General features: G+C 58.2%; 9 protein-coding genes across 15 annotated transcripts; 4 read left to right on the top strand and 5 right to left on the bottom strand.

Moving 5' to 3' along the window:
• Positions 1–97: 97 nt before the first annotated feature.
• H310_08898 (hypothetical protein) lies at positions 98–2,848 on the bottom strand (the record flags this gene model as incomplete). The annotated part of the gene is made up of 11 exons (XM_008874821.1): positions 2,538–2,848; positions 2,325–2,498; positions 2,237–2,281; positions 2,121–2,186; positions 1,993–2,058; positions 1,585–1,923; positions 1,119–1,532; positions 818–1,072; positions 348–758; positions 202–285; positions 98–109 (listed from the first exon to the last, which is right to left on the bottom strand). The coding sequence occupies exons 1-11, from the start codon at positions 2,841–2,843 to the stop codon at positions 98–100; spliced, it is 2,172 nt and encodes a 723-aa protein (XP_008873043.1). The 5' UTR covers positions 2,844–2,848.
• On the bottom strand, positions 2,783–7,533 carry H310_08897 (hypothetical protein). Of its 3 annotated transcripts, XM_008874818.1 has the most exons (9): positions 6,272–7,533; positions 5,660–6,137; positions 5,490–5,609; positions 5,278–5,388; positions 4,524–5,207; positions 4,241–4,476; positions 4,030–4,188; positions 3,574–3,977; positions 2,783–3,523 (listed from the first exon to the last, which is right to left on the bottom strand). In XM_008874818.1, the coding sequence occupies exons 1-9, from the start codon at positions 7,504–7,506 to the stop codon at positions 3,045–3,047; spliced, it is 3,906 nt and encodes a 1,301-aa protein (XP_008873040.1). In that variant the 5' UTR covers positions 7,507–7,533; the 3' UTR covers positions 2,783–3,044. The 3 variants fall into 3 exon arrangements, with proteins under 3 accessions (XP_008873040.1, XP_008873041.1, XP_008873042.1); XM_008874819.1 differs by having other exon boundaries at positions 3,574–4,188; XM_008874820.1 differs by lacking the exon at positions 6,272–7,533 and having other exon boundaries at positions 5,660–6,191.
• A 483-nt stretch (positions 7,534–8,016) lies between these two features.
• H310_08896 (AP-4 complex subunit sigma) lies at positions 8,017–8,724 on the top strand. The gene is made up of 2 exons (XM_008874817.1): positions 8,017–8,384; positions 8,445–8,724. Exons 1-2 carry the CDS (start codon positions 8,073–8,075, stop codon positions 8,565–8,567), a joined length of 435 nt encoding a protein of 144 aa, XP_008873039.1. The 5' UTR covers positions 8,017–8,072; the 3' UTR covers positions 8,568–8,724.
• On the bottom strand, positions 8,624–10,357 carry H310_08895 (hypothetical protein). 4 transcript variants are annotated; one of them, XM_008874813.1, is made up of 8 exons: positions 10,058–10,357; positions 9,813–9,983; positions 9,388–9,750; positions 9,186–9,335; positions 9,061–9,099; positions 8,892–8,999; positions 8,792–8,839; positions 8,624–8,747 (listed from the first exon to the last, which is right to left on the bottom strand). In XM_008874813.1, exons 1-8 carry the CDS (start codon positions 10,247–10,249, stop codon positions 8,682–8,684), a joined length of 1,137 nt encoding a protein of 378 aa, XP_008873035.1. In that variant the 5' UTR covers positions 10,250–10,357; the 3' UTR covers positions 8,624–8,681. The 4 variants fall into 4 exon arrangements, with proteins under 4 accessions (XP_008873035.1, XP_008873038.1, XP_008873037.1 ...); XM_008874816.1 differs by having other exon boundaries at positions 8,892–8,986; XM_008874815.1 differs by having other exon boundaries at positions 9,061–9,335.
• A 21-nt stretch (positions 10,358–10,378) lies between these two features.
• Positions 10,379–11,854, top strand: H310_08894 (hypothetical protein; the record flags this gene model as incomplete). Its single annotated transcript, XM_008874812.1, has 4 exons — positions 10,379–10,879; positions 10,927–10,967; positions 11,011–11,097; positions 11,156–11,854. Coding segments are annotated over exons 1-4 (1,038 nt in total), but the record flags the coding sequence as incomplete, so codon positions are not given.
• Positions 11,855–12,151: 297 nt separating this feature from the next.
• H310_08893 (hypothetical protein) lies at positions 12,152–13,969 on the top strand. The gene is made up of 2 exons (XM_008874811.1): positions 12,152–12,489; positions 12,545–13,969. The coding sequence occupies exons 1-2, from the start codon at positions 12,175–12,177 to the stop codon at positions 13,925–13,927; spliced, it is 1,698 nt and encodes a 565-aa protein (XP_008873033.1). The 5' UTR covers positions 12,152–12,174; the 3' UTR covers positions 13,928–13,969.
• H310_08892 (hypothetical protein) lies at positions 13,967–16,793 on the bottom strand. Its single transcript, XM_008874810.1, has 10 exons — positions 16,484–16,793; positions 16,380–16,420; positions 15,715–16,320; positions 15,537–15,658; positions 15,233–15,486; positions 15,075–15,185; positions 14,934–15,011; positions 14,740–14,883; positions 14,413–14,691; positions 13,967–14,331 (listed from the first exon to the last, which is right to left on the bottom strand). The coding sequence occupies exons 1-10, from the start codon at positions 16,712–16,714 to the stop codon at positions 14,125–14,127; spliced, it is 2,073 nt and encodes a 690-aa protein (XP_008873032.1). The 5' UTR covers positions 16,715–16,793; the 3' UTR covers positions 13,967–14,124.
• A 965-nt stretch (positions 16,794–17,758) lies between these two features.
• Positions 17,759–18,013, top strand: H310_08891 (hypothetical protein; the record flags this gene model as incomplete). Its single annotated transcript, XM_008874809.1, has 2 exons — positions 17,759–17,903; positions 17,970–18,013. The coding sequence occupies 2 exons, from the start codon at positions 17,759–17,761 to the stop codon at positions 18,011–18,013; spliced, it is 189 nt and encodes a 62-aa protein (XP_008873031.1).
• Positions 18,014–18,152: 139 nt separating this feature from the next.
• Positions 18,153–21,083, bottom strand: H310_08890. Of its 2 annotated transcripts, XM_008874808.1 has the most exons (14): positions 21,006–21,083; positions 20,883–20,954; positions 20,777–20,837; positions 20,632–20,730; positions 20,483–20,581; positions 20,336–20,434; positions 20,188–20,286; positions 20,054–20,134; positions 19,748–19,997; positions 19,462–19,702; positions 19,070–19,415; positions 18,867–19,008; positions 18,737–18,814; positions 18,153–18,635 (listed from the first exon to the last, which is right to left on the bottom strand). In XM_008874808.1, exons 1-14 carry the CDS (start codon positions 21,050–21,052, stop codon positions 18,256–18,258), a joined length of 2,094 nt encoding a protein of 697 aa, XP_008873030.1. In that variant the 5' UTR covers positions 21,053–21,083; the 3' UTR covers positions 18,153–18,255. The 2 variants fall into 2 exon arrangements, with proteins under 2 accessions (XP_008873030.1, XP_008873029.1); XM_008874807.1 differs by having other exon boundaries at positions 19,462–19,997.
• Between the last annotated feature and the right edge of the window lie 16 nt (positions 21,084–21,099).

The following is a 21,099-nucleotide window of genomic DNA, read 5'->3' as shown; positions in this document are numbered from 1 at the left end:
AGGATCGACCAACGCGCACCATCGTTGAGCTTGGACGACAGTGTGTGGCGGACTTTGTCGATGGCGCTTTGGCTCACCGCCGCCTTGATCTCTCCAGTCAGGACCTTGCCTTTCCAGGCAAACTCGGACGCCATCTAGACCAGGAGAGACGTCATGGCGAGAAGGACGCAGTCGTGGCTGCAGCGTGAGCATGCCACGTACATTCGACGGGTCGAAGCGGAGGCCGGCGTAGAAGCAACCGTCGTTGGTGTCGGCAATGCAATTCGCCACGACGAGGCAGTCGGCCTAGTGGGAGAATGCGTCACGAGGGACGAGAGTGGGAGCTGATGTCTGCCCTGGCGACGTACAGCTTCAGGGACGACAACTGACGCCATGACGCTGCCGAGACGGCCTTCCACCAAAAGGAACGGGGCCGGGTCCGCCGCCACCGCAACACACCCGCGGACGAATTCGCAATTGAATTCCCACTCGTTCTTCCTCAAAGCGTTGGCGGCATCCACGTGGCGAAAGGCAAACCGAACGTGGCCCACGTCGACGTGGACGATGGGCGTTGTATGGTACTTGCGGACAAACTCCGTCATCACGTCGCGAAATTCCCGCGGCGTTTTCTTGTCGGACCTTGCCACGGGCGACGCGACGCGAGTGGAATGGGTCTTGCTGTCCCCAAAGAGCTCCGCCTCCACATCCACTTGATTCCACGGGTTGTCATCGTTCAAGATGATCGAGTGGACACGACCGAGACGCTCGAGACTGCCGCGCTGCACATGCATGTGTCAAGCATCGAATGGCGTGGTCGGGGGGGTTGGAGGCACCGTACCCGAACGACCGATGCCATGCTGCAACGTTCTTCGGATGCTGGTGGCTTGGCATTACGCGTAGCAAACTCTTGACGAATGATGCGGTCGGCCAACGCCCGGCAATAGAGCTGCTTGTCCGGCGTGAGCTGCACAAAACAGTCGTCAGCATGGACGGCGCAACCACGATGCGATCGGGTGGCCGGCAGCGATTCCATTCGTACTTGGTACATCAAGTCGGAGAGCTGCCACAGTTCGGCGCGGTTGAGAGCGGCATACTACACAACGAGCCATCACGACCTTCGAAACGAATTTGGCACGTACGGTGGGCACGACAGGCGGCACGGTCGGCTGCTTCTGCTTGTGCTCCACGATCAAGTCCCGCACGACGTGTTCGATATACGGAACGCCCATCTTGCGCTTGTACAAGTCCGTGTACTGAAGGATGCGTTTGCTTAGCCAGACGACGCTGTGGCCATCTCGGCGCGTCGGATAGGCATCTTGGAGGACACACTGCATGGCATACTTCCACATCGCCCGCGCACGGAACGGCGCCATGACGGGGCATGTCGGCATTGGGTCGATGGTTTGGATTTGCGGCAACACATTGAACGACAACATCACAAGCGGCAACGGATCCACGTCCGTTCGTCGGACCTGCGTCGGCCGCAGCTTGCGGTAGCGAGTGTATCGCTCGTGCGTGTCCAAATGGCGCAGGAAGCGGCCGAGCACATCGATCTAGAGTGGTGTTGGAGACGATGAAGAGTTGGTCGAGACGAAGATGAAGTGCCTGCTGGAGATCGAGGCCAACGTTGAGCTGGTTCACATGCACGTCGACCGCGCGCACGTGCAACTTCTTCATCGCGCGGCACTTCTCCAGGTCGACCTTGGCTTTGATGTCGGCCGGTACGAGGACGGGGGTGTGGACTTCGGTCGGCCAATGGCGCTGGAAGTGGGCTTTCCACTCGTCCCGCGTCCGCGTTGCAGTCGGGATGCGCGTCGTGTACACTTGTATACCGTCGATCGCAACCACCTTGGACATGCCGTCTGCAACGACAGGAATTTGCGGCGGCAGGGCGCGCCGCGTCAAGATGGCACATGCCATGTCCGTCGAGTACACTGACAGCTTCTACCGTTGTTCAAGCCATGAAAGAGTTGACGTCGGTGCAGGCAAACGGGTTCGCGAACGGTGCCGTACCGGCAAGATGATGCCCATGACGTCCGTCGTTCCAGTCCTGTGGCCATCACGATCGAGTTCGTCGATCTAGCCACGGGTGACAAGAGCGTCACCCGCGAGGCGTTGCCTCGACGCCCTGCACCACGTACCTCGATGCGGCAGTGCGTGTTCTCGACTTGAATCGTCATGCTGTGCAGCGCGGCCGTCACTCGTTTCTACAGAGTGTGGTCGACGGTGCGTTCGCCGCTATCATGGCAGTGCGTACTTGGATCCATGTCTTGGTGGACTCGTTCGTTGACGACCCTTTGCCCTGCAGCACGTGCCGTCGCGATGGTCGATGATGGGGCACATACCTGAATGTGGTATCGATTCCACACACGATGGACGAGCGCCACGGCAAGTTCGTGCGCGTACCGCAACTGGAGCTCGTCGGTCCAGTTGACGTCTTGCTTGGCGCCAAACACAAACAGCGAGTCGCGAATCGTGCATCGCAGCGCCGACCCCGCCGCCATCACGCCCCACAATCCCTGTGCACGTGTCACCACCACGTGGCGACACGCCCGTACCTCGATGCGGATGTCACCAACGTACGCGACCTTGATCTCCATCGGGATCGGCAGCGTATTGAACACATTCGCCTTGACGAACGAATCGCGCAGACGAAAGTGGCTGTCCTGGAACAAGTCGCCGAGCGCGGAAAACTCGACCTTGTCGGCACACACGTCGACAAAGAGCTCGTCGAGGACGTGGCGGACGCGATCCAGCAGGATCTTCTTCGTCATCGCATGCACCAACGACGATATCCACGCGGCGTTTCCGGCGGTTGCATGGCGTTTCACAGGGATCGCCAAGACGATGGCCGCACGTCGCATCCGACGTGCAGCGACGCATGCTGCCGCTCGTACGCATGCGACGAACGGCGTCGAGTCGAAGCTTTCAACGTCACGGGGCCAGGCGTCTTTGTGCTGCGTTTGCTACGTGGGAAGCCCACTCAACCACTTTGCAACTTGTACACCGAGCTCTCCGACAGACGTCATGATGGAAGTGTTGCTGTATGCCTTAAATATGCGGGTTTACATGGCATGGGGCGGTGGCGAATACGAAATGGGCTGTTGGTGTCGAGGGGTGGGCGGCGTGTCGTGGTGATGGCGGCCCCCTCTTCGCCCCCCTCGCCCACCGCGTCGGTGCAAGGGCGACACACGTCCTCCCCCCGCGCCATGGCCGCCTTGGTGGTACCCTCCATGTTGGTTGCGATGGGCGGGCGACTGGCCTCGCCCGCCGCGATTCGGGTTGGCCGTGATCACACCACGCGGGGGACCAGGGGGTTGCGGCACGAGCGTAAACAGGTTCTCTTGCGGGTTGGGCACGTGGACGAGACACCCCGTGACGCGGGCGTGGTCGAGGAGGGCGGCCCACGGCTTGGAATTTTGCAGCGCGGCCTCGCTTCCCAGCACATAGCACGCAAACTTCGCGCGGGTCAGTGCCACATTCATGCGGCGAATGTCGTTCAAGAATCCAACTCCTTTGCGAGGATCGGACCGCACCGTCGACACTACGCACCGAGTCAAGCCCCCCCGCGACAAAATCCCACGTGCGACTTACAGATGATGATGTCCTTTTCCCGGCCTTGGTACCCATCAACCGTGTTGATCTCAACGTCCTGGTGAAAATCGCCGCCGCACGCGACTGCAAATGCGCGCTTGAGCTCGTCCATCTGCGCCGCGTACGGTGTGATGACGCCGACTTTGCCGCGGATCGCGTCCGGCGGACAAGAGTTCCGGAGGGTCAGGTACAAGTTGACTGCGAGCTTGACTTCCATCGGGTTGCTCCGGGACATGCTGCTCATCCCTTCGCGCGAGTTGCTCAAGTTGAAAAACACGAGCGGTTGGAATGCCGGCGCCAGGCTGTGGTACATCTTGGAATACGCTGGCTGGCACACGTTTTGGCCGTCTTGGAGGATGCCGCCGTAAAAAAAGTGCCGCGGAAATGCCGAGATCGTCGGATGACTACAGGCACGACGATAGACGCGAAGCGCACACGAAGAAATCGACAGAGCACCTGCGGTACTGCGTTCGAAGCATGTGCACGGGGTGGCCGCAGCTTTCGAGCCGTTCAAACAAACTCCGCTCGTACAGCGACTGCGCCGACGTGCGTGAAAACACTGTGGCCGACAGCTGCTGCGGATCGCCGACGAGAACACATTGCCGACTGCCAAACCTACGACACGCAAGAATTGCCACCGAGTCGAGAGCGCCGCAATCCAACACACCGCATGGGAATGATCGTAGACAGTTCGACCGCTTGCGCGGCTTCATCAATGACGAGAATGTCGTAGCGAGTGGAGTCGTCGAGCGCGCGGTGGCCGGCCGAGCTCAGCGTGGTAAACACAATATGCGCCGACTCGAGAAACGACGACTCGAGGGTGTCCTGCGTCTCCTTGACGACGCGTCCATGCGTCTCGATCGACCGCAGCACCATGACATGCCGTTGCAGTTCGAGCTTGAGCTGTGCACAGTCCCGTGGTTGATCGCAACTTTGTTTCACAGACGTACCGAGTGGAATCGTTCAAGGCATAGATTGATGCGCTGCGCCATGTCTCGGTACTGTTTGTACGCGTTGTAGTCGATGACGATGGGTTCGTCGTCGGGAGATGGCGGGACGGGACGTTCCGGTTCGGGTGGTGGGCTTGGAGGGGGCGACGGCGACGGTATGGGCGGTGCTTCGGCCGCATCGCCCGACGGCAGAGGCGGCGGCGGTGCCTCCGTGTCGCTGCACTCTCCTTCTTCCATCGAAGCGGCCACTGGAGCAGTCGACACAGGTGGTTCCGGGGACCCCAGCGGCTCGTCCACTTCGTCCTCGTCGTCCTGGTCAAACGGTTCATCGACTTCGTCCGACTCGTCACCTTCCACCTGGACACTCTCAAATGGCTCATCCATTTCATCGTCGAGGTCGGCCACCGACGGCGGGGCCACGTCGTCACACGAGAACGGCACGTGGACGGCGTCCTCGTCTTCCGAGTCGAAGCGGTAGACTGCCACGGCCGCTGGCGTGTCAGATACAAGCGCATCCTGGTGCTGGTCAAGAATCGGCGGTGGCGACGTGGTGTCGTCGCCAATGGCCGTTGCTTCGACGGGGGGTGCCGCACCCGCCGACTTGCGCAAGTCGTCCACGTACTCATGAATCCATTTGATAATCGCACGGAATTCATGACGAAGCAAGACAGCGTCGTGTTGTACCTGGGCCAGCCATGCAAAGACAGTGTGAGGTTTGCATGTGGTCAAAGCAACGGGACGAGGGGGAGCCTACCACGGAGAGCTCGTGCTGGAGCTGACGGCATCGCATCTCGACGACGTCCTGTGGCTGCGACGACAGCGCCTCCACCATGCCTTCCAGCACCACGCTCTTCACGTTGATATTCTACGCAGCACCACGGTCATGACAAAAACGCTTTGCGATGCGTGAATTAAACGCCTCGCATTGACCCTGCCCCCATGGCACGGACCGACACCTGTGCTTACCGCCCCGCGCCCCACGCGAATGATATTTGGAAAATACTGCCGCCCTTCGCCGTCGCAAAACCCTTCCTCCATGATCTTGGCCACGATATTATCCACCGCAATGTTGGACGGCGCCGCCACCTACTCCAACACTGTGTGTGAATTGCAGGGCAAGTCGAGTCGCGTCGTACGAGAATGTGCGGCTTTTCGTCGCCGATGGCTGCCCACGCCTTGGATGTTTCATGGTCGGGGCGACGGGCGACATCCAGGACCGCGTTGTAATACCGATTGTACTCTCGAAGATGGAGCGAATTCAGCAGGCCCTTGAGCGTCGTGGTTTTCCCAGTCCCGGGAGGCCCCTTAATGAGCGTGAATCCGTGGGACGTGGCCGCCGCCGCGATCGCTTCTTGCTGCGATTCATTGAATGTCTTCTTCAACCACGCAACGTAGGCCATGCCGAGACTGTCCAGCTTCGTCGTTGGGGGCTGCGCCTTCCCAGACAAGAGCAGCGGCATGAGCTTGTAGTCGCGGCACTGACACAGCGCTCGAAACTCGCGAATGCTCGTGACGAGGTTGCTGATCTTGAACACGACGATGGGACTATCGGTCCCGACGACGGCCGTTAGCTCGCGCCACTTTTTCGTCGTCACCACGACCACCAAGCCTTCCCTACCATGTCATCACGCATGAGGCGATAGACGTCAATGCATGCACCACAACATGGCTTCGTCATCAACGGCGGCCGCAAGGCCAGCGGCATTTGCTACAACGATGACTGCTACGTGGGCAAACAATCCACCAACCTCGACGACCGCTGCGAGTCGACAATTGCCAAGATCCCAAACGATTTCGTCAGGTCTTCGGGGGACGACTGGTTTTTGGCCGACGTCTTCATGCGCCGCGTGAGGTACGTCGTGTCGGCAGTGAGGAGGACGAGGTCGTCCTTTCGCATGTCGTCCAGCTGCAGCACGTGCTTCTTCGTCGGGTTCGCTCCGCGATTGATCAGGAGCGACACTTTCATCGTGGACACGCCCGCCGTGGCCAGCACATTTGTCCGCGTGACGATCGGAATCGCCGGCGGAACCTCAGACGCGAGACCGTTGATCGTCTGCGCGTGCACTTCCTCGACCGCCAGCGGCTTCCACACGGCAAAGTAGTGTTCGAACGACTCGAACATGTTTGGGACCTGGACGTCGTCACTCGCTTCGGGCTTTGTATTCAAGCTGTCTTGCACTAACGCTCGGCCAAAGTCCCATTCCATGATGTCTTCGTAGAACTGACTCAACGCGTTCGTCGAGGTCATGACTGGACGAAGCAGATTCGCCTGGCGCTGGCGGTTTGGCCGTTTGTGCAGCGTCAGGGGCTTGCTGGCTTGCACGGGGTTCTGCGACGATGGCCCCGCCCACCCAATGCCGGGCGGCGCGCCTGGTGGGAGCGGTGGCGGCGCGACGACCATGGATAGCGGCACGGAATGCGAACGCTTCAAGATCGACTTTGGTTTCTTGGCGAGTTCTTCGTCCTCGTCTGATGAATCTGTGTAAATGGGCAACTCCACCTTCACGATTGACTGTTGCTGGACGCGTTGGACTGGAACACGTCGTTGCCGAGGGTCCTTCGCACTCTTCTGTTGCATCGTTGTCGTCGTCGTGACGGGAGCGTTCAAAACAACCACTTGACGTCGTTGCCGCGGGTCCTTTGCATTGCTCGACCTTCCCACGCCAGGAGCCTCGCGTCGATTGGCGACGGGGGCACTGACATTCGTGGATTGGGCTTGCATTGCATCTAGCGTTCGTTTTCTCGCGATATTACCACGATTTTTCGCACGAGCGTGCGGTGGACTGTCGCCACCCCCCTCGGACGAGATGGACGAGTCGTCGCCATCGTCGTCGTTGTCTGGGTGCCATTCTCCTTCGTCATTGTCCTCCTCCTCCTCGATGTGTTCACCTTGCGCTAGTGCTGCGCGACGAGCTCTTTGAAGATGCTGTAGTTGCTGCGTGCGAGCCGCGCTTTTCTCGGACTGGCGCGCAGACTTGCGCATTCTACACGGCGGCGGGCGCGGCGTCTGACCGAATTCGAAAATGTTTGGTACTCTTGGCGCTAGGACCGTCGAAAGTTTTAAATGGATTCTAAATGGATTTAAATTACCAAGTACGCGGAAATCCACTTCAAATGTGAAATCACGAAGAATTTAATTAAATCTCGCCAGCGTTATTAATTGCGATTTCCCCTGCTATTATTTCTACCACGTTTGTTCGAATAAAGGATTTGGTATCAATCCCCCCGCGACGACTTCGAATGCGCGCACCAAAATATACGCTCTGAGCTGCAAGTACCAGTCTGGAGAAAGCAATTTGTGGTACCCATCGGCAATGCAACGGTAGTGACGTGCGTCTCGCCTCGGAAGGGTGATACTACTTTGTGAGGAATTGCAAAAAAGATGAATGTCCATCATGAATGTAACAAAATATATTTATACAAAATCCTAGTTAAATTTTTGGTGAGGTCGAAAAAATATGGCAAAATCATTTGAATTTAGTATACCGTTCAGGGATATTTGTGATCTCTGTGGCGACAACACACGGCACTCGACCAGCGACAAGAACCATGATCAAGTTCGTGCTGATGGTGAACAAGCAAGGCCAGACACGCCTTGCGCAGTACTACGACTTCCTCCCTATTGCGGAGCGCGTGGCGCTGGAAGCAGAAATCATCCGCAAGTGCTTGGGCCGCAACGAAAACCAGTGCTCGTTCGTCGAGTACCGTGGGTACAAGGTCATCTACCGCCGATACGCGTCGCTCTTCTTCATCGTGGGCGTCAACAACGACGACTCGGACAACGAACTCGGCATTCTCGAGTTCATCCACGCGCTCGTCGAGACCATGGACAAGTACTTTGAAAGCGTGTGCGAATTGGATGTAAGTTGGCATGACACCACATCGACACCCCCCCCCCTCCGTCGCTCATGGGTGTTGTAGATCATGTTCAACCTGGAAAAGGCACACTTTATCCTGGACGAGATGATCATGAACGGACAGATCGTCGAAACCAACAAACTTTCGATCCTCAAGCCGATCCACCTCATGGAAAAGTCTTCGTAGCCTGCCAACTCGATCTCCCTCGTCCCCATGCTTCGTCCAGACTAAGCACCACCAAACGCGACATTTCCATGCTTGTTGCGTGATAAGTTACCAGAGATTCAGTCTCCCTCTATCCTAGTCGAGCAGGGTGTAAAACAGCAAGTAGCCCGTTGCCGTGTTGGATGGGATCGCGTTCGGGTCCTGTTTCCGAGTCAGCCGTCGGCCCGGTAAACTCCGGCACATACCTCGTCCGAGAACCCAACGCACTGCTCTAACATGTCGTCCTCGACCATCTACCACAGCCATCGGCCATCACACTTCCTGTCCTCGCAACCCTCCACTCACCTGAACGCTCTCGTCGTCAAAGACGACCCACACATCTTGGCATCGCACCATGCTCACGTAATGGCCGTGGTCCATGCCGTTGCCAATGTGAATAACTACGCCAAACAGCTCCCAGAAGCCTTAGGCCCGTCGCCTCGGCGGATTCGAGCCCGCCGTGGAGCCATCGTACCTGGTACACCTTGGTCGAGTCGAGGGAAGCTGCATCCGTCTAGAATGGGGCCGTCGAATTAGGAAGAGGACGCGTCCGTGAGTCCTATCGAACGACGCCGTTGCGCTGCATCGACAAAGCCGTACCAGCACGCGCGGAAGCTTGAGCTCGGATGGAAATAAAATGCGGTGGAATAGCTTTGCAAACGACTGCGACTCCTCCATGTACTTAAACCGCTTGAGATGCAGCGCCAGGACGTGCGGAATCCGTTTCATGTGCATGCGCTTCTCGGCGTCCTACGCGCGTCACCGCCGACATTCGTGACGTCGATCGTGATGGCCCACGCACCTGCAGGGCATGGCACGTATCGCAGAAAAACCTGTCGTTCCCTGCGAGCGTCTCGACTGCGCCAAACTTTTTGAGGCACGCGGTCAAGGATGTATTGGGTTCGATTTCAACGCTGAGGTCGAGGAAGGCCTCGTCGCGGTTTGTGATGGTGCTGCAGCCGAGGCATTTCGTCTCGTTTGTGAGCACGCCTTCAAAGATCTCGTGCACCCAAGTCTTGTACGGCGACGGAGAGGCGGACGAAGGCGATGTCGGTGACGGCGGTGCAGACACAACCGACGACGTGAGCCCTGTCGCCGCCTTGAGCTCGGCTTCCACTTGATCGCACATTGCATTCAGCACGAAGTTGAGAAACTCGTGTGCGTCCTACCAGTCCATGAGACACTGGAAAGACGAGGACTGCGGCGGTGGTTGGATGGAGGACGAACTTGGTGCATCGAGCCGCGGAACATTTCGTTGTCGAGCTGCAGCCTCGCCACGAACGTCTTGGGCGTGACGTACCCCATGGCTTTCTTCTGCATCGAGATCTTGTGAAATAGCTCGGCCATGCAATCGAGAAGAGTCTTGTCCTTAACGTCGAGCTTCCTCTTGGCCAGACCCTACAAGGCACGTCATGCCGCGAGTCAACGACCGGTGCGTCAGCGAGTCATTTTCACTTGGAGATGAACGATACCTTCTGCTGGACATGCGAGAGCAAGTGTGCTCGAAGCGGCGCGCAAAAGTAAAGCACCTGGAGGACGGCATTGCAGTAGCACGTGTTGCCAAAGTTCTCCAGTCCAAAGAACTTTTCGTTCTCCGGGATCTGCGCCAAAGAGACTTCGTTGCCGCCGCTTGGCCTGCTGCCACTTGATATCCCATTCCCCATGCCAGGCAGCCAACGATTCACCGGCGGCGCCGACGGTCGATTCCACTCGGCGGATCAAGACCCAGTGACGAAACCAATCTTGTGTGACCGAGAGATTCGGATACCAGCGAATTATCCGGATTTCGTTGGCGTCGACGACCTCGAACAAACTTTCGGCGGCTTGCGACGTCGGCAGTGCGACAATCTCCGTTCCACGCACGCCGGCGCACGATGCGATTATCCGAGTGCATGCTCGTGCTTGCCCTGTGCGGTTGGTGCGTGTACATCTTGAGCTACTTCATCACGAGTACGAGCATGGACATCACACGCGCATTGGAGAAGAAGTCGAAATCCAAGGCGCTCGCTGCCCAACTGCACGACCCACCAAAACTCGGATCTCATGTGCAAGCAACACTTGGGTTTGTCGTGATGGGGGATTATGGTACCGGCACGAAGCTACAGGCGCAGGTCGCGACATCGCTCGGAGATTTTGTCGACGCCACCCAACCCCGCGCGTCCTTTGTGCTATCGACAGGCGACCAGATCTACGACCACGGGTGCGATCCACGAGTTCACGTCGCATGCTCACTTGCGATTTAACGTAGGCTGTTGTCTGCCGACGACCCGGCGGTCATCTCCAAGTTTGAAAAGGTGCTGCGATCGTTCCCATGGTCTTCGACCTGATCGTGCTCAAACAGATATACAAGCATCCTGCGTTGCAGGTACCGTGGTACATCAGGTGAGAGGTGCGCTTCGTCGCATGTCACTCATGGCGCTGCTAGCATCGGCAATCATGACTGCGAAGGCAGCATCGACGCCATGCTGGGCTACGCCAAGCGGACGACGTCCCTGTGGCGCTTTCCCCAAAGGCACGTGGGGATCTCTCTCGAACTGACGCCGGTGCTGAAATGCACCGAACTTGTGTAGGTACTACCACATGGACCACCGTATCGACAACTCGACGATTGTGCGCTTCGTCGTGCTCGACGCGTGCGACCTCGTGTGTGGCCAGGAGTCGCCCGAGTTCAAGGACTTTCGGTGCACACCCAACATGGACGCCCAGACATCGATTGCGTCCCGCCGCCGGCAGTACGAATGGATGGAGAACGTGCTCCGGATGGACCCACCCAAAGCCGTCGGAGGCGACGCGGACCAACTGTCCAAGATGTGGACCGTCGTGGTCGGGCACTGGGCCGTGTACAGCTTTGCTGGCAACGGCGACACCCCCGAACTCATCTCGAACCTCGTCCCGCTTTTGGAAAAGTACAACGTCCATGCGTATTTCAACGGACACGACCACGCCATGCAGCACGTGCGGAAAGGGACGATTCAGTACTTCACCTCTGGCGCCGGCGGGTATGCGCTGCATGATCTCAAGCCACGGGCGCGCGCGCATCCGGAGCTCGTCCATGTCGACACGACCAACGGATTCATGTGGGTACAGGTCTCCCACGACACGTTCCGGGTCCAGTTTGTCGACGGCACGACCACCGAGATCCTGTATACGACGGACGTGCCTTACCGAGTGCATCACGATACTTAATGGAGAACCTCCAGTGAGATGCAACGTATCCGGGGAAAACGCACGCAGCGCGATAATGGCAAGGCAGGCCTGCGCACTTCGCTTGATACGTTCCAAAGCTACGTTTTGTCGCGCGAGAATGGGAAATGGATCAAGTTTAGCAGCAGGTGGAACGTATACACCGACAAAGGAGATGCATCATGAGGTGTGCACAGAGTACCACTTCGCGTCACTGCAGATCCGCATGTGGCGCTGGCCAAATCAGCCCACCAGGGCCGTCATGGACGCAACTGGACCTCAGCGGCGCCAACCGCGCCTTTCACGCCAAAAATGCCGCTCGTGTTCTTTCCTATTATCCGGATACATCCGGATACGTTTGAAAATCCGAATCTGCTTGGCCACTCGGACACGCATCCGTGGTGGCATGCAGAACAGCACTTCGGCGCCGCCTTTGTCGTCCGGGGAGCAGCGGCCGACGACAATGCGAAGGAGCCCAGATAGACGTAGCAAATCGCGCATCTCTGTATCGAGCCGAAGCATCCTCTTCTCCCCTCCGGCACTTCACCGTCCATCCACACCGCGCACAGGAACCCCGTCGAGTACAACGTCGGCTTCGAAGGTCGCAGACGACAACAGCCAGCAGACCGTAACACCGGCGTCGCTGTCGCGATGGAAACGAAAGAAAAAACTCGACGAACCCGCACCATCCCCCGTTCAAAAATCCAAGAAACTTGTCACGGTGAGTACACTCTTCTGCGCGCCTTGTCGCGAAGAATGATGCCGGGCGTCCCTAGAACGATCGATTCATTCCGAACCGTTCGGCCATGAACATGGCTGCCTCTTCCTACAAGATCACGGCGCACTTTGAGATAAAGGCCAAGCCCAATCGCGACCCTTCAACCCCCGCGACGACGCCCAAGAAATCCAGCGTCTCTACCACCACGCCAAACAAACCCACGTTCCAGGCATGTCTAGCCGAGTCGTTGCTGGGCACGTCGGACTTGGAGCACCATCGCATCCTCACATTCAAAGAGAAACCTGCACCCCAGCACGACTCGTCTTCCTTCCAAGGCGCATTAAATCTCATGCATCGTCACAAAACGTCCAAGCAAAGCAGCAGCAACGACAAGGTCAAGGCAGTGCGGCACATTCCCACGGCCGCAACAAAGGTGCTGGACGCGCCCGAACTTATGGACGACTACTACTTGAACCTCCTCTCATGGGGTAGCAACAACATCCTGGCAGTCGCGCTCGGCCCGTCGATGTACCTCTGGAACGCCACGACGGGCGAAATCGACGAGCTCATGAGTCTCGACGGCGACGAATACATTAGCTCTGTCTCTTGGATCCAGGATGGCAACACGTTGGCGATCGGGACATCGAATGCCACGATCCAGCTGTGGGATGCCCACACTGCGCGGCTCCTCCGCACGCTGCGCGGCCACTCGATGCGGGTCGGCGCATTGTCTTGGAACCAGCACGTGCTGTCGTCGGGATCTCGCGACACAACCATTAAGCACCACGACGTCCGCATCCAGCAGCCGCTGATTGCGACATTGTCTGGCCATGACCAAGAAGTTTGCGGTCTCGCTTGGTCTCCGGACGGCACCAAGCTCGCTTCGGGCGGCAACGACAACATCCTGTGCATTTGGAACCATCCGTCTTCGTCGTCGAGCAACATCCGACCTGTCCACAAACTCCAGCACCATGTCGCGGCGGTCAAGGCCCTTGCGTGGTGTCCGTGGGAGCGCCATGTGCTCGCGTCTGGCGGCGGCACCGCCGACCGCACGATTAAGCTGTGGAACGTGCAGACGGGTTCGCTGCTGCAGTCTGTGGACACAGGTTCCCAGGTGTGCGCGCTGCTGTGGGCCACATCGGACAAGGAGCTCCTGTCGTCGCACGGATATGCCCAGAACGAGCTGTGTTTGTGGGAGTACCCGAGCATGGTCAAGATCAAAGAGCTGACGGGGCACACGGCGCGCGTGCTGCACATGGCGGCGGCACCGGACAAGATGACGGTCGTGTCGGGCGCGGCCGATGAGACCCTCCGGTTCTGGAACATCTTTGCACCCCCGAAACCAACCAAGAAAACCAAGTCAGCGGCCGCCGCGCTCTGGGACGACAAGGACCCCCACCACTCGACCCACCGTCTCCATCCCTTCACAGCCATACGTTGAGGCACGTGTAATTTATTGTGTGCAGGTTGATGTTGTGCCCACGAACCCCTCCTTCACAGTGCTTCTCCACCATCCATTTCGTTCGTGTGTAGCGTAACAGACTAGAGATGGAGGACAAGTCGCCTGCGTCGATGGCTACACGTTGAGGCCATGCTGTCGGAGATGTGTTTGGCACGTCGCGGGAAGAAGCAGCGTTGTCAAAGCAAGGGCTCGACGCTGTGCCAGTCGACGGTCGCTCGCGGCCACTTGGTCTGGATGACGAGGTTGAGGGGCGGCGTGAGGTCGCCTCCTTGATGCGCAGACGCTTTCTCGGGCTTGGCAGGTAGTCCGAGCGGTTGAATCGTGAGCCGAATGACTTCGTCTTGGTTGGCGAGGCCATCATAGTAGAACAGATCGAACGGGACCTGCGACTCGTTCAGTGGCGTTCCGTGGCAAGGGCCATCCCCTCGCACCCCCACAGACAAGCAACAGGATGCATGACGTACCGACGACGAGGCGTGGCCGACCGTCGATGCGGGGTCGGCAAACAGCACCGAGTAGTGCGATTCGCTACACACGACCCAGATGCAGTCCATGGGGCTCTTGAAATGGTCCCCCACGACCATGTAGTCGTACGCTTCAAACAGCGTGAGGAACCCGACGACGCTGCGCTTTTGCACGCCGCGGAGGACCATCGAAGTGGACCCGCCGTCGCCGCCAAGATCTTTGGCGCCGTCAAACACATTGCTGCACGCGTACCCGACGAGGAGCAAGTTGACCATTTCCTGCAGCACGCATGTTTCAGGAGTCGACAGGACGTGCACGTGCTGGACCTGGGTGCAGTAGTCGTGCGCGCCAATCAAGGTCGGGACGGTCCCAGTGGCCGCGTCCATGTCGGCTTCGATGGTCGCGAGGCCCCGCGTCAGCATGACGGATGCCACGACGAGCACGGCGCCGTACCCTTTGGACGCACGAAACTAATTGCAGCCACATCAAGTTGGTCAACGTTGCGTGGACTTGCGCCAACCTGCTCAATGTTGGCCGTCAAGTACAGCTCGAGTTCGCGGCGTGTGTTGAGCTGGACGACGGCGATTTGGTCCAAGGCCTAGTGGAGCCATCGAGAGCGTTCACGACGGCTGTGAAAGGTCATGGCAACTGCGGGACGCACGGGTGTCTCGCCGGGAATGAGGGCTACTTTGCATGAGCCGCCTGTCCCCGCCTGCCAAATGATGTGTGCCAGCGCCTGCGTCAGTGCCGTGGTCGCTTGCTGCGGTGTGACCTACATCATCCACGCACGTCAAGGCAAATGTACCCCCTGCGACGCACCGCATCCCACGTGGCGCTGTCCTCCTTGAAGAGGTAGTACAGGACGTAAGCTTGGACAACGGCCATGACACCGCATGGCCCGCCTTCGTGCTGCACGATGCCGTACTTGAGCCCTTCCACTTGAGAAAAGGCAAACCCTTGGTGCGTCCAGTGCGAGCTCAGACGCTTCGTCGTGTCGTTGAAAAGGAGCTTGCGCAAAGCGGCCACTTCGGCGGCAGGCAACGGCTTGCCATGTTTCGTGGAGCTTTCGACACCTGGATGCTTGGTAAAGGCAAGCGCAGTACCATGGGGGCCCGACACGTACTGGAGCTCCGACCGGGGAACGATCCCATCGCGCGTGGTGGCGGCGCCGACTCGCTCTTGCCTTCATCATCGTCCACGTTTTCAATGTCCTCCATCACAGCCAAGTCGTTCGATTTGTACACTCTAGTGGGAAAACACAAACAAATGTCAGGGGATGGTGGATGACGTTGCGGACAAACCGGGTGTCTCCAGGCACCACTGCTGACCCACGCGGCTTGGCTTTGAGAAGGGCATCGCTGCTGCACCACAGGTCAGACACCGGGCTGGTGGCGCCACCTTCCTTTGCGATGTCAACTTTGTTCCTCCCAGCCCTCCCAAGGGGGCTCGTGGACGGCTTGTCCTTGACGTAGTGGACGCTGACTGAGTTTGTCGGCGACGTTTTTCCATTCTTGGTCTTTTGGATCGAAGGGGTATCTTTCCCCCGTATTTCTCCATCGCTCGTCGCCCCGTCGTCGGCTGCACCAATATCGATTGCATTCAGATCAAGCATCCCCTTGACGTCCACCGTGACTGGCGACTCCTTGGCCTTGACGTTCTTTGGCGAGGGCGACTTCTTCTTGAGCTCCTTGTACTTTTCGTAGCAGTCGCGCTTGCTTCGTCCAAGTGCCGCCCCAACGGTCTTCCACCGCTCAGTCTTGTCGGTGATGTCTTGGGTCTTCTTCGCCTCTTTCTTTAGCTTGGATAGGTCTTCTTTCGTCCATTCCTTCGTACTCTTGGACACCGACGTCGTTGATGCCGCCGCTGTTTCGTCGACTTTTTGGTGAAAGGCGCTTTCAGGCGAGCAGCTGCTCTCATATCAGGCTGACAGCCACCTCGTACGCGAAACGCATCGACTGTCGCGTACCTGACTTTGGGCGATTTGCTGCCCGACTTGCGCTTTCCAACCTACGTCAGCCAACAGTTGAACCGACGCAGGACATCCTGGGACGTGTCGCAGGGACGACATACCATGAACTCCAAGACGGAGTTCGCACGCTCCTTTGTCTCTTTGTTGGCGGCGGCGTCTTTGGCAAATAGATCGCTGGCAACGGGCGACATGACTGACGACGAACTGCGGTGCTTCTTCTTGTCGGTGATCCACTTGGTCAATGCGTCCATCGTCTTCATGTACCGAGAACCACGGAGGTAATCCATCACGAGCAGCTCCGATTGCTGGTGGACATCGTCGAGTCCGTTCATGTCCTTCCACTTGGCGTCCGACTTGCTCGTGGTCTGGCCTCGCGACTCCTTTTTCACTCACGTGCGCGCCAGTCGAAACGCACAAGACTAAATATATCCCAATCCCAACGAGATTTTGCAATGGGCAGCAACAGTGACGGAGGTGTTCCGCTGGCCTGCCGCTCTTGGTGTCGTGTTGTGCGATGGCTATGAGCTGCACAAGCCTACTACCGTGCTCTTACACCACGGAATTGAATGTCCGCCACGTCGATTACGTCTGTTGCTGCGTGTTGTAGGATGCGCTAATTCGTTCGAGAGTCCCAGGGGGTTTCAAGCCCACGTAGTGTCCGCCGTGCGAAGTGCTGTTGTCCAACGGTATTCTGCTGTAAAGCGATCGGCGCACGGTGTCCCGCAATCCCGTCACTTTTCAGTGTGTCAGAGCGACAACAAAGTTCGTAAATCTCACGTGTTTCAAATGTCCATGGCCTTTCTTCCTGGCAATTGGGATAGGTTGAATTAATTTAGCGTGGACCCGTCGACATCAAAGTCAGGATTAAACGCGTTTAAACTCAGATAAAACCACTCCACCACCGGATGATCCGGATACAATGCCCCTCCCACTCACGAGGCAGAATGGACACAAATTTCCATGTCTCGATCGCGACGCTCCTCTCCACTGCTGCCGCCGACGTCGAGTTCGTCCTGCGACAACTAAGCGCCTCGTTAAGTGCATATTGCTTTGTATGCTAGGGCTTTGATGCTCGGATTCTTATGATTTCAGCCATCAAGTCGAACCACGGCGTAGTGGACGCCGAGCACTTCGAGCGCTGTACTGCACGAGCGATAACATGCTCCCACAAAAAGTTGACGTCCGCACCGATCCGGTCCAGGAGCCGCATGCCGCGGAGACCAACGGTGACGAGGACGACTATGACGTGAACCATCCCACAACTCCCCACAGTTTCAAACTATGTTGGAAGCTGCTGTGACCACGTCGACGCGCAAATGATGCCTCGAGTCGGTGGCCCCGTCTACATGCAACGACCCGCGACGCCTCCCTTCAGCATGTTGGACATGGATGCGATTGAAGAAATGGGCGTCGCTGGAGTGGTCAAGGACATTCGCAACCGCGTCGGGAACCATCCGATCGACTGTCGCATCGACGTGTTGGACCCAGCGTTTGCCCCAGGCGCCGGCGCTCCTCAAGCGGGTACGCTATGTACTGATTGTCGACACATTGAGTTCGCGCTCATGATGCCGCTGTTGGGTGGCGCAGGTGGTCTGAGTACTCGAGAACAGTTTGGCATGCTGCGTGGTTGAATGTGGTTCGAGCAGACATTGATGGACGTCGCCCCCGCTGAAAATCACCGCGCTCGCCGCCGCCAGCACGTGCTTTGAGCTGATGTGTCTGATGGCGACGTCGTCACCCACGACCCACTAGCTTCTTCCTCGAAACATCTTTGCACAGGCGCTTGGTTGAGTACACTACTGCATTTCAGCACAATTTACTCGACGCTGTATTGTGCCAGGACTGGCATGACAAATGGATGGCTGGGGATGCGTCAGAGCGACGTGTGGCCAGATAAGTCCATCGCATCGTCCGACATGTCGTTCATGACGATGGACGGCTTGGCCACACTCGCCTTGTAGCACAGCGTCTTGCCGCGGGTCCACGAAAACGAGTTGTCCCAGCAAAGCACGGCGACGCCCGCGGACGGCGCGGTCCAGCTCGCGGCCTCCACCTGTCCGTGCACAAAGCGAGCTTTGTCCCATCCCTCGACGCTCTGCTCCACGGCGCCGCCATCGCCCTGGGTGCGAAACTTGACGAGAAAGTCGACGTCGTACTGCGCCACACAAAACTCCCAACACAGCGTGTCGTTGGCGTTCATGCGAAATGGCACGGTGAGCACATCTCGCGGTCGAATGTCCGCTTCTGTCGCGCCTACAACGGACCAATTTGGATTCATGTCATGGGAGGTCGATGGGTCAAGTCGTGGAAAGCACTGGAGGAAGCACGTGGACAGGAGCTGCTCCAACACGTACCATTCTCACGGAGCAACGCGTACGAGTCTTTTCCGAGAAGCCCCGTGGGTCGGAGATCGATCCGTTCGTTGGTGCCCCCTGTATGTGTTTTCTTTTGAGACCGAGGATGTCAGCGGTCCGAGCTTTATACCAAAAAGAAGCGGGCGTTTGGCGGGCGGGCAGATCACATCCAGGGCACCAGAGGCATCGCCACGCGTCAAGAAGACCGTTTTCTGCCGCTGGGCGTCGTCGAGCCATAGCTGGATGCCTTTCCATGCCGTATAGAACACCCACTGCAAACAGAAACACACGTGGTCAGCCACGGCGCTCTCGATGAACGGCGCTAGGACGTACGGGGGTGTTGACAAAGACGCTCTTGTGCACAGATTCTGGGTAGCACGTCGAGGCGAGGGACACTGTGCGCTGAAGCCGCGCCAGCGCTGGCCGCGTTAATCGGGTGAGCGAGAACCCATCCAAGTCGCGGAGGACCGTGACGCAAACGAGCGTCCTATGCTCGAGGCTCCGCTGGTCGAGCGTCAGCGCCCTCAGCTCCAGCTCGTGCAGGGCAAACGTGAGCCACTCGGCCTCCGACACGTTCACCATGAGACCATGGACGTCGACGGCCCCGACCTTTTCGAAAGCCAGCACGTTGTGGCTGTCGTCCTCGATGTCATAGGCAGTCACCGCGGGCACGTAGCGCCTGGCGGACGTGACGTACATGACCGACGCGAGATGACTTGACGCACCGTATCTTCTCGTAGTGGGGAAAATCTTGTACGGTCATGCGGCCCAGCACGATATTGTCGCGAATCGTGTCGAGGTTGTACTTTTGGCGCAAGTCGACGTTCGCTCGGTACTTGGCCGCCGCAGCATCGACGTTGCCTTTGTGACCGCGCAAGAATCGCAGCAGACGGATGGTCTGGAGCTTGGACGCATCGCAGTTCGCGGGGAGCGCAGGCAAGACATCCGCCAACGTCTCGCGCAGATCTAGAGCGTCGTGATCCACCAAAAGGTATTCGCACACGGGTGTACCGCGCAGCGCCAGTTTCTCGACGTCGGGAGCGGTTGACGCGACTGGCAGCTCAGACAATGACTCTTCTTGACTGGACTTCGCTACATCCACCGGCGCAACGCTTCCTTCGACTGCGGAAATACCCGCCATCGTGGCGACATGCTCCAGAGAACTCAAACGCCGGATGCGTTCGGACTCGGCAGCTTCGACTGCGGCAGCTTGGCCCGCCGCCCGAGCGAGTTCGTCCGCAGCCACTTGATCCCCGTGCTCCTGCCAACATGACATCTCTAAATGACGTGGTGTCGCAATCACAAGAGATCATGTACTTGGACGCGTCGACTGCGCTCGCCTTCGGCGAGCTGCACGACCTTGTCGATGGAATTGCGTCGCAAGAGATCACAGTGCACCTATATACGCCCCATCTTATCTCCACAACGGGGTGAAGTTGAGCTGCACCTACCTCGGCAATCGCGTCATGGCTCATGCGACGAGCGCGCTCGGCTTCCATAGCCACAACGACTGCACGCTTCGATTGAGCGCGGAGCAGCTCGTTGTGCACCTAGGTGCAGACAGTCCAGAGTGTGACTGATGCTCGCGGATTTCCTTACGTTGGCGATCGTGCCTTCGCTCATTCGACGAGAGCGTTCTTGTTCCATTTGCACCACAGCGACCTGCTTGGCTTGTTCGCGATGAATTTCATCGTGCACCTACGTGCAGAACACGTCAAGCATCCAGACAGCACCCTTTGAACGTACAGCCGCCATGCTGCTTTGGCTCATGCGACGCCCGCGCTCGTCTTCAACGAGTCGCGCGACTTCCTTCTTCGAATTCTCCCGAACGAGTTGGTTGTGCACCTGCCCGCGATGGTCGATGCGACACCCAACCCAGTCGTCCACGGACGTACGATAGCAAGGTTGTGTTGGCTCACGCGCCGCGTGCGCTCCGTTTCCATCGCTGCAATGGCGTATTCGATGTTGATTTCGCGGGCTATGGCGCTTTCGCTCTGTGTTGAGGTCAGCGTTGAACCGCGTTCTCAACATGAGCAATACCTCGAGGCTGCGAACTTCGTCGGTGCGGCGCTGCCGCTCCTTCTCGGCGGCAGCTCGGGCCCTACTCGAGCGGGTCAAACGTGGCAAAGCACTGGGTGGCGATTACATTTGCTTGTTGGCCTCGATCTGCGCCACTTCTCCTGGCACAGGATACGGCACACCCTCCGTGCCAAGGGCACTATAAGACACACCTTGATCAGACCGTAGATCAACCCTTCCTTCGTCTCACATGGACGGGATCGCGGGGTCGGTGATTTCGGCTTGGCGGATTTCCATGCTTCGGTGCAATTGCTAAAGTTGGTGTAGCAGTTTGGAATCGGATG

Source organism: Aphanomyces invadans (genome assembly GCF_000520115.1).
Source record: "Aphanomyces invadans strain NJM9701 unplaced genomic scaffold supercont1.19, whole genome shotgun sequence".
Lineage (NCBI taxonomy): Eukaryota > Oomycota > Saprolegniomycetes > Saprolegniales > Verrucalvaceae > Aphanomyces > Aphanomyces invadans.
This window is presented reverse-complemented; position numbering and strand designations above follow the sequence as displayed.

Coding starts and splice junctions, on each gene's coding strand:
- H310_08890 (XM_008874807.1), bottom strand. CDS start 21,052: ATGGAAATCCGCCAAGCCGAAATCACCGACCCCGCGATCCCGTCCAT. Junction 20,838..20,882: donor ATCGAGGCCAACAAGCAAAT/GTAATCGCCACC, acceptor CCGCTCGAGTAG/GGCCCGAGCTGCCGCCGAGA. Junction 18,815..18,866: donor CAAACGCCCGCTTCTTTTTG/GTATAAAGCTCG, acceptor AAACACATACAG/GGGGCACCAACGAACGGATC.
- H310_08892 (XM_008874810.1), bottom strand. CDS start 16,714: ATGAACGGACTCGACGATGTCCACCAGCAATCGGAGCTGCTCGTGATG. Junction 16,421..16,483: donor ACTCCGTCTTGGAGTTCATG/GTATGTCGTCCC, acceptor TGGCTGACGTAG/GTTGGAAAGCGCAAGTCGGG. Junction 15,659..15,714: donor GTGGTGCCTGGAGACACCCG/GTTTGTCCGCAA, acceptor TTTTCCCACTAG/AGTGTACAAATCGAACGACT.
- H310_08896 (XM_008874817.1), top strand. CDS start 8,073: ATGATCAAGTTCGTGCTGATGGTGAACAAGCAAGGCCAGACACGCCTT. Junction 8,385..8,444: donor AAAGCGTGTGCGAATTGGAT/GTAAGTTGGCAT, acceptor TGGGTGTTGTAG/ATCATGTTCAACCTGGAAAA.
- H310_08897 (XM_008874818.1), bottom strand. CDS start 7,506: ATGCGCAAGTCTGCGCGCCAGTCCGAGAAAAGCGCGGCTCGCACGCAG. Junction 5,610..5,659: donor ACGAAAAGCCGCACATTCTC/GTACGACGCGAC, acceptor GTGTTGGAGTAG/GTGGCGGCGCCGTCCAACAT. Junction 5,208..5,277: donor TCCAGCACGAGCTCTCCGTG/GTAGGCTCCCCC, acceptor TGGCTGGCCCAG/GTACAACACGACGCTGTCTT.
- H310_08893 (XM_008874811.1), top strand. CDS start 12,175: ATGCAGAACAGCACTTCGGCGCCGCCTTTGTCGTCCGGGGAGCAGCGG. Junction 12,490..12,544: donor AATCCAAGAAACTTGTCACG/GTGAGTACACTC, acceptor GGGCGTCCCTAG/AACGATCGATTCATTCCGAA.
- H310_08895 (XM_008874813.1), bottom strand. CDS start 10,249: ATGGGGAATGGGATATCAAGTGGCAGCAGGCCAAGCGGCGGCAACGAA. Junction 9,000..9,060: donor ACTCGACCAAGGTGTACCAG/GTACGATGGCTC, acceptor GGCTTCTGGGAG/CTGTTTGGCGTAGTTATTCA. Junction 8,748..8,791: donor GCGTTGGGTTCTCGGACGAG/GTATGTGCCGGA, acceptor ACTCGGAAACAG/GACCCGAACGCGATCCCATC.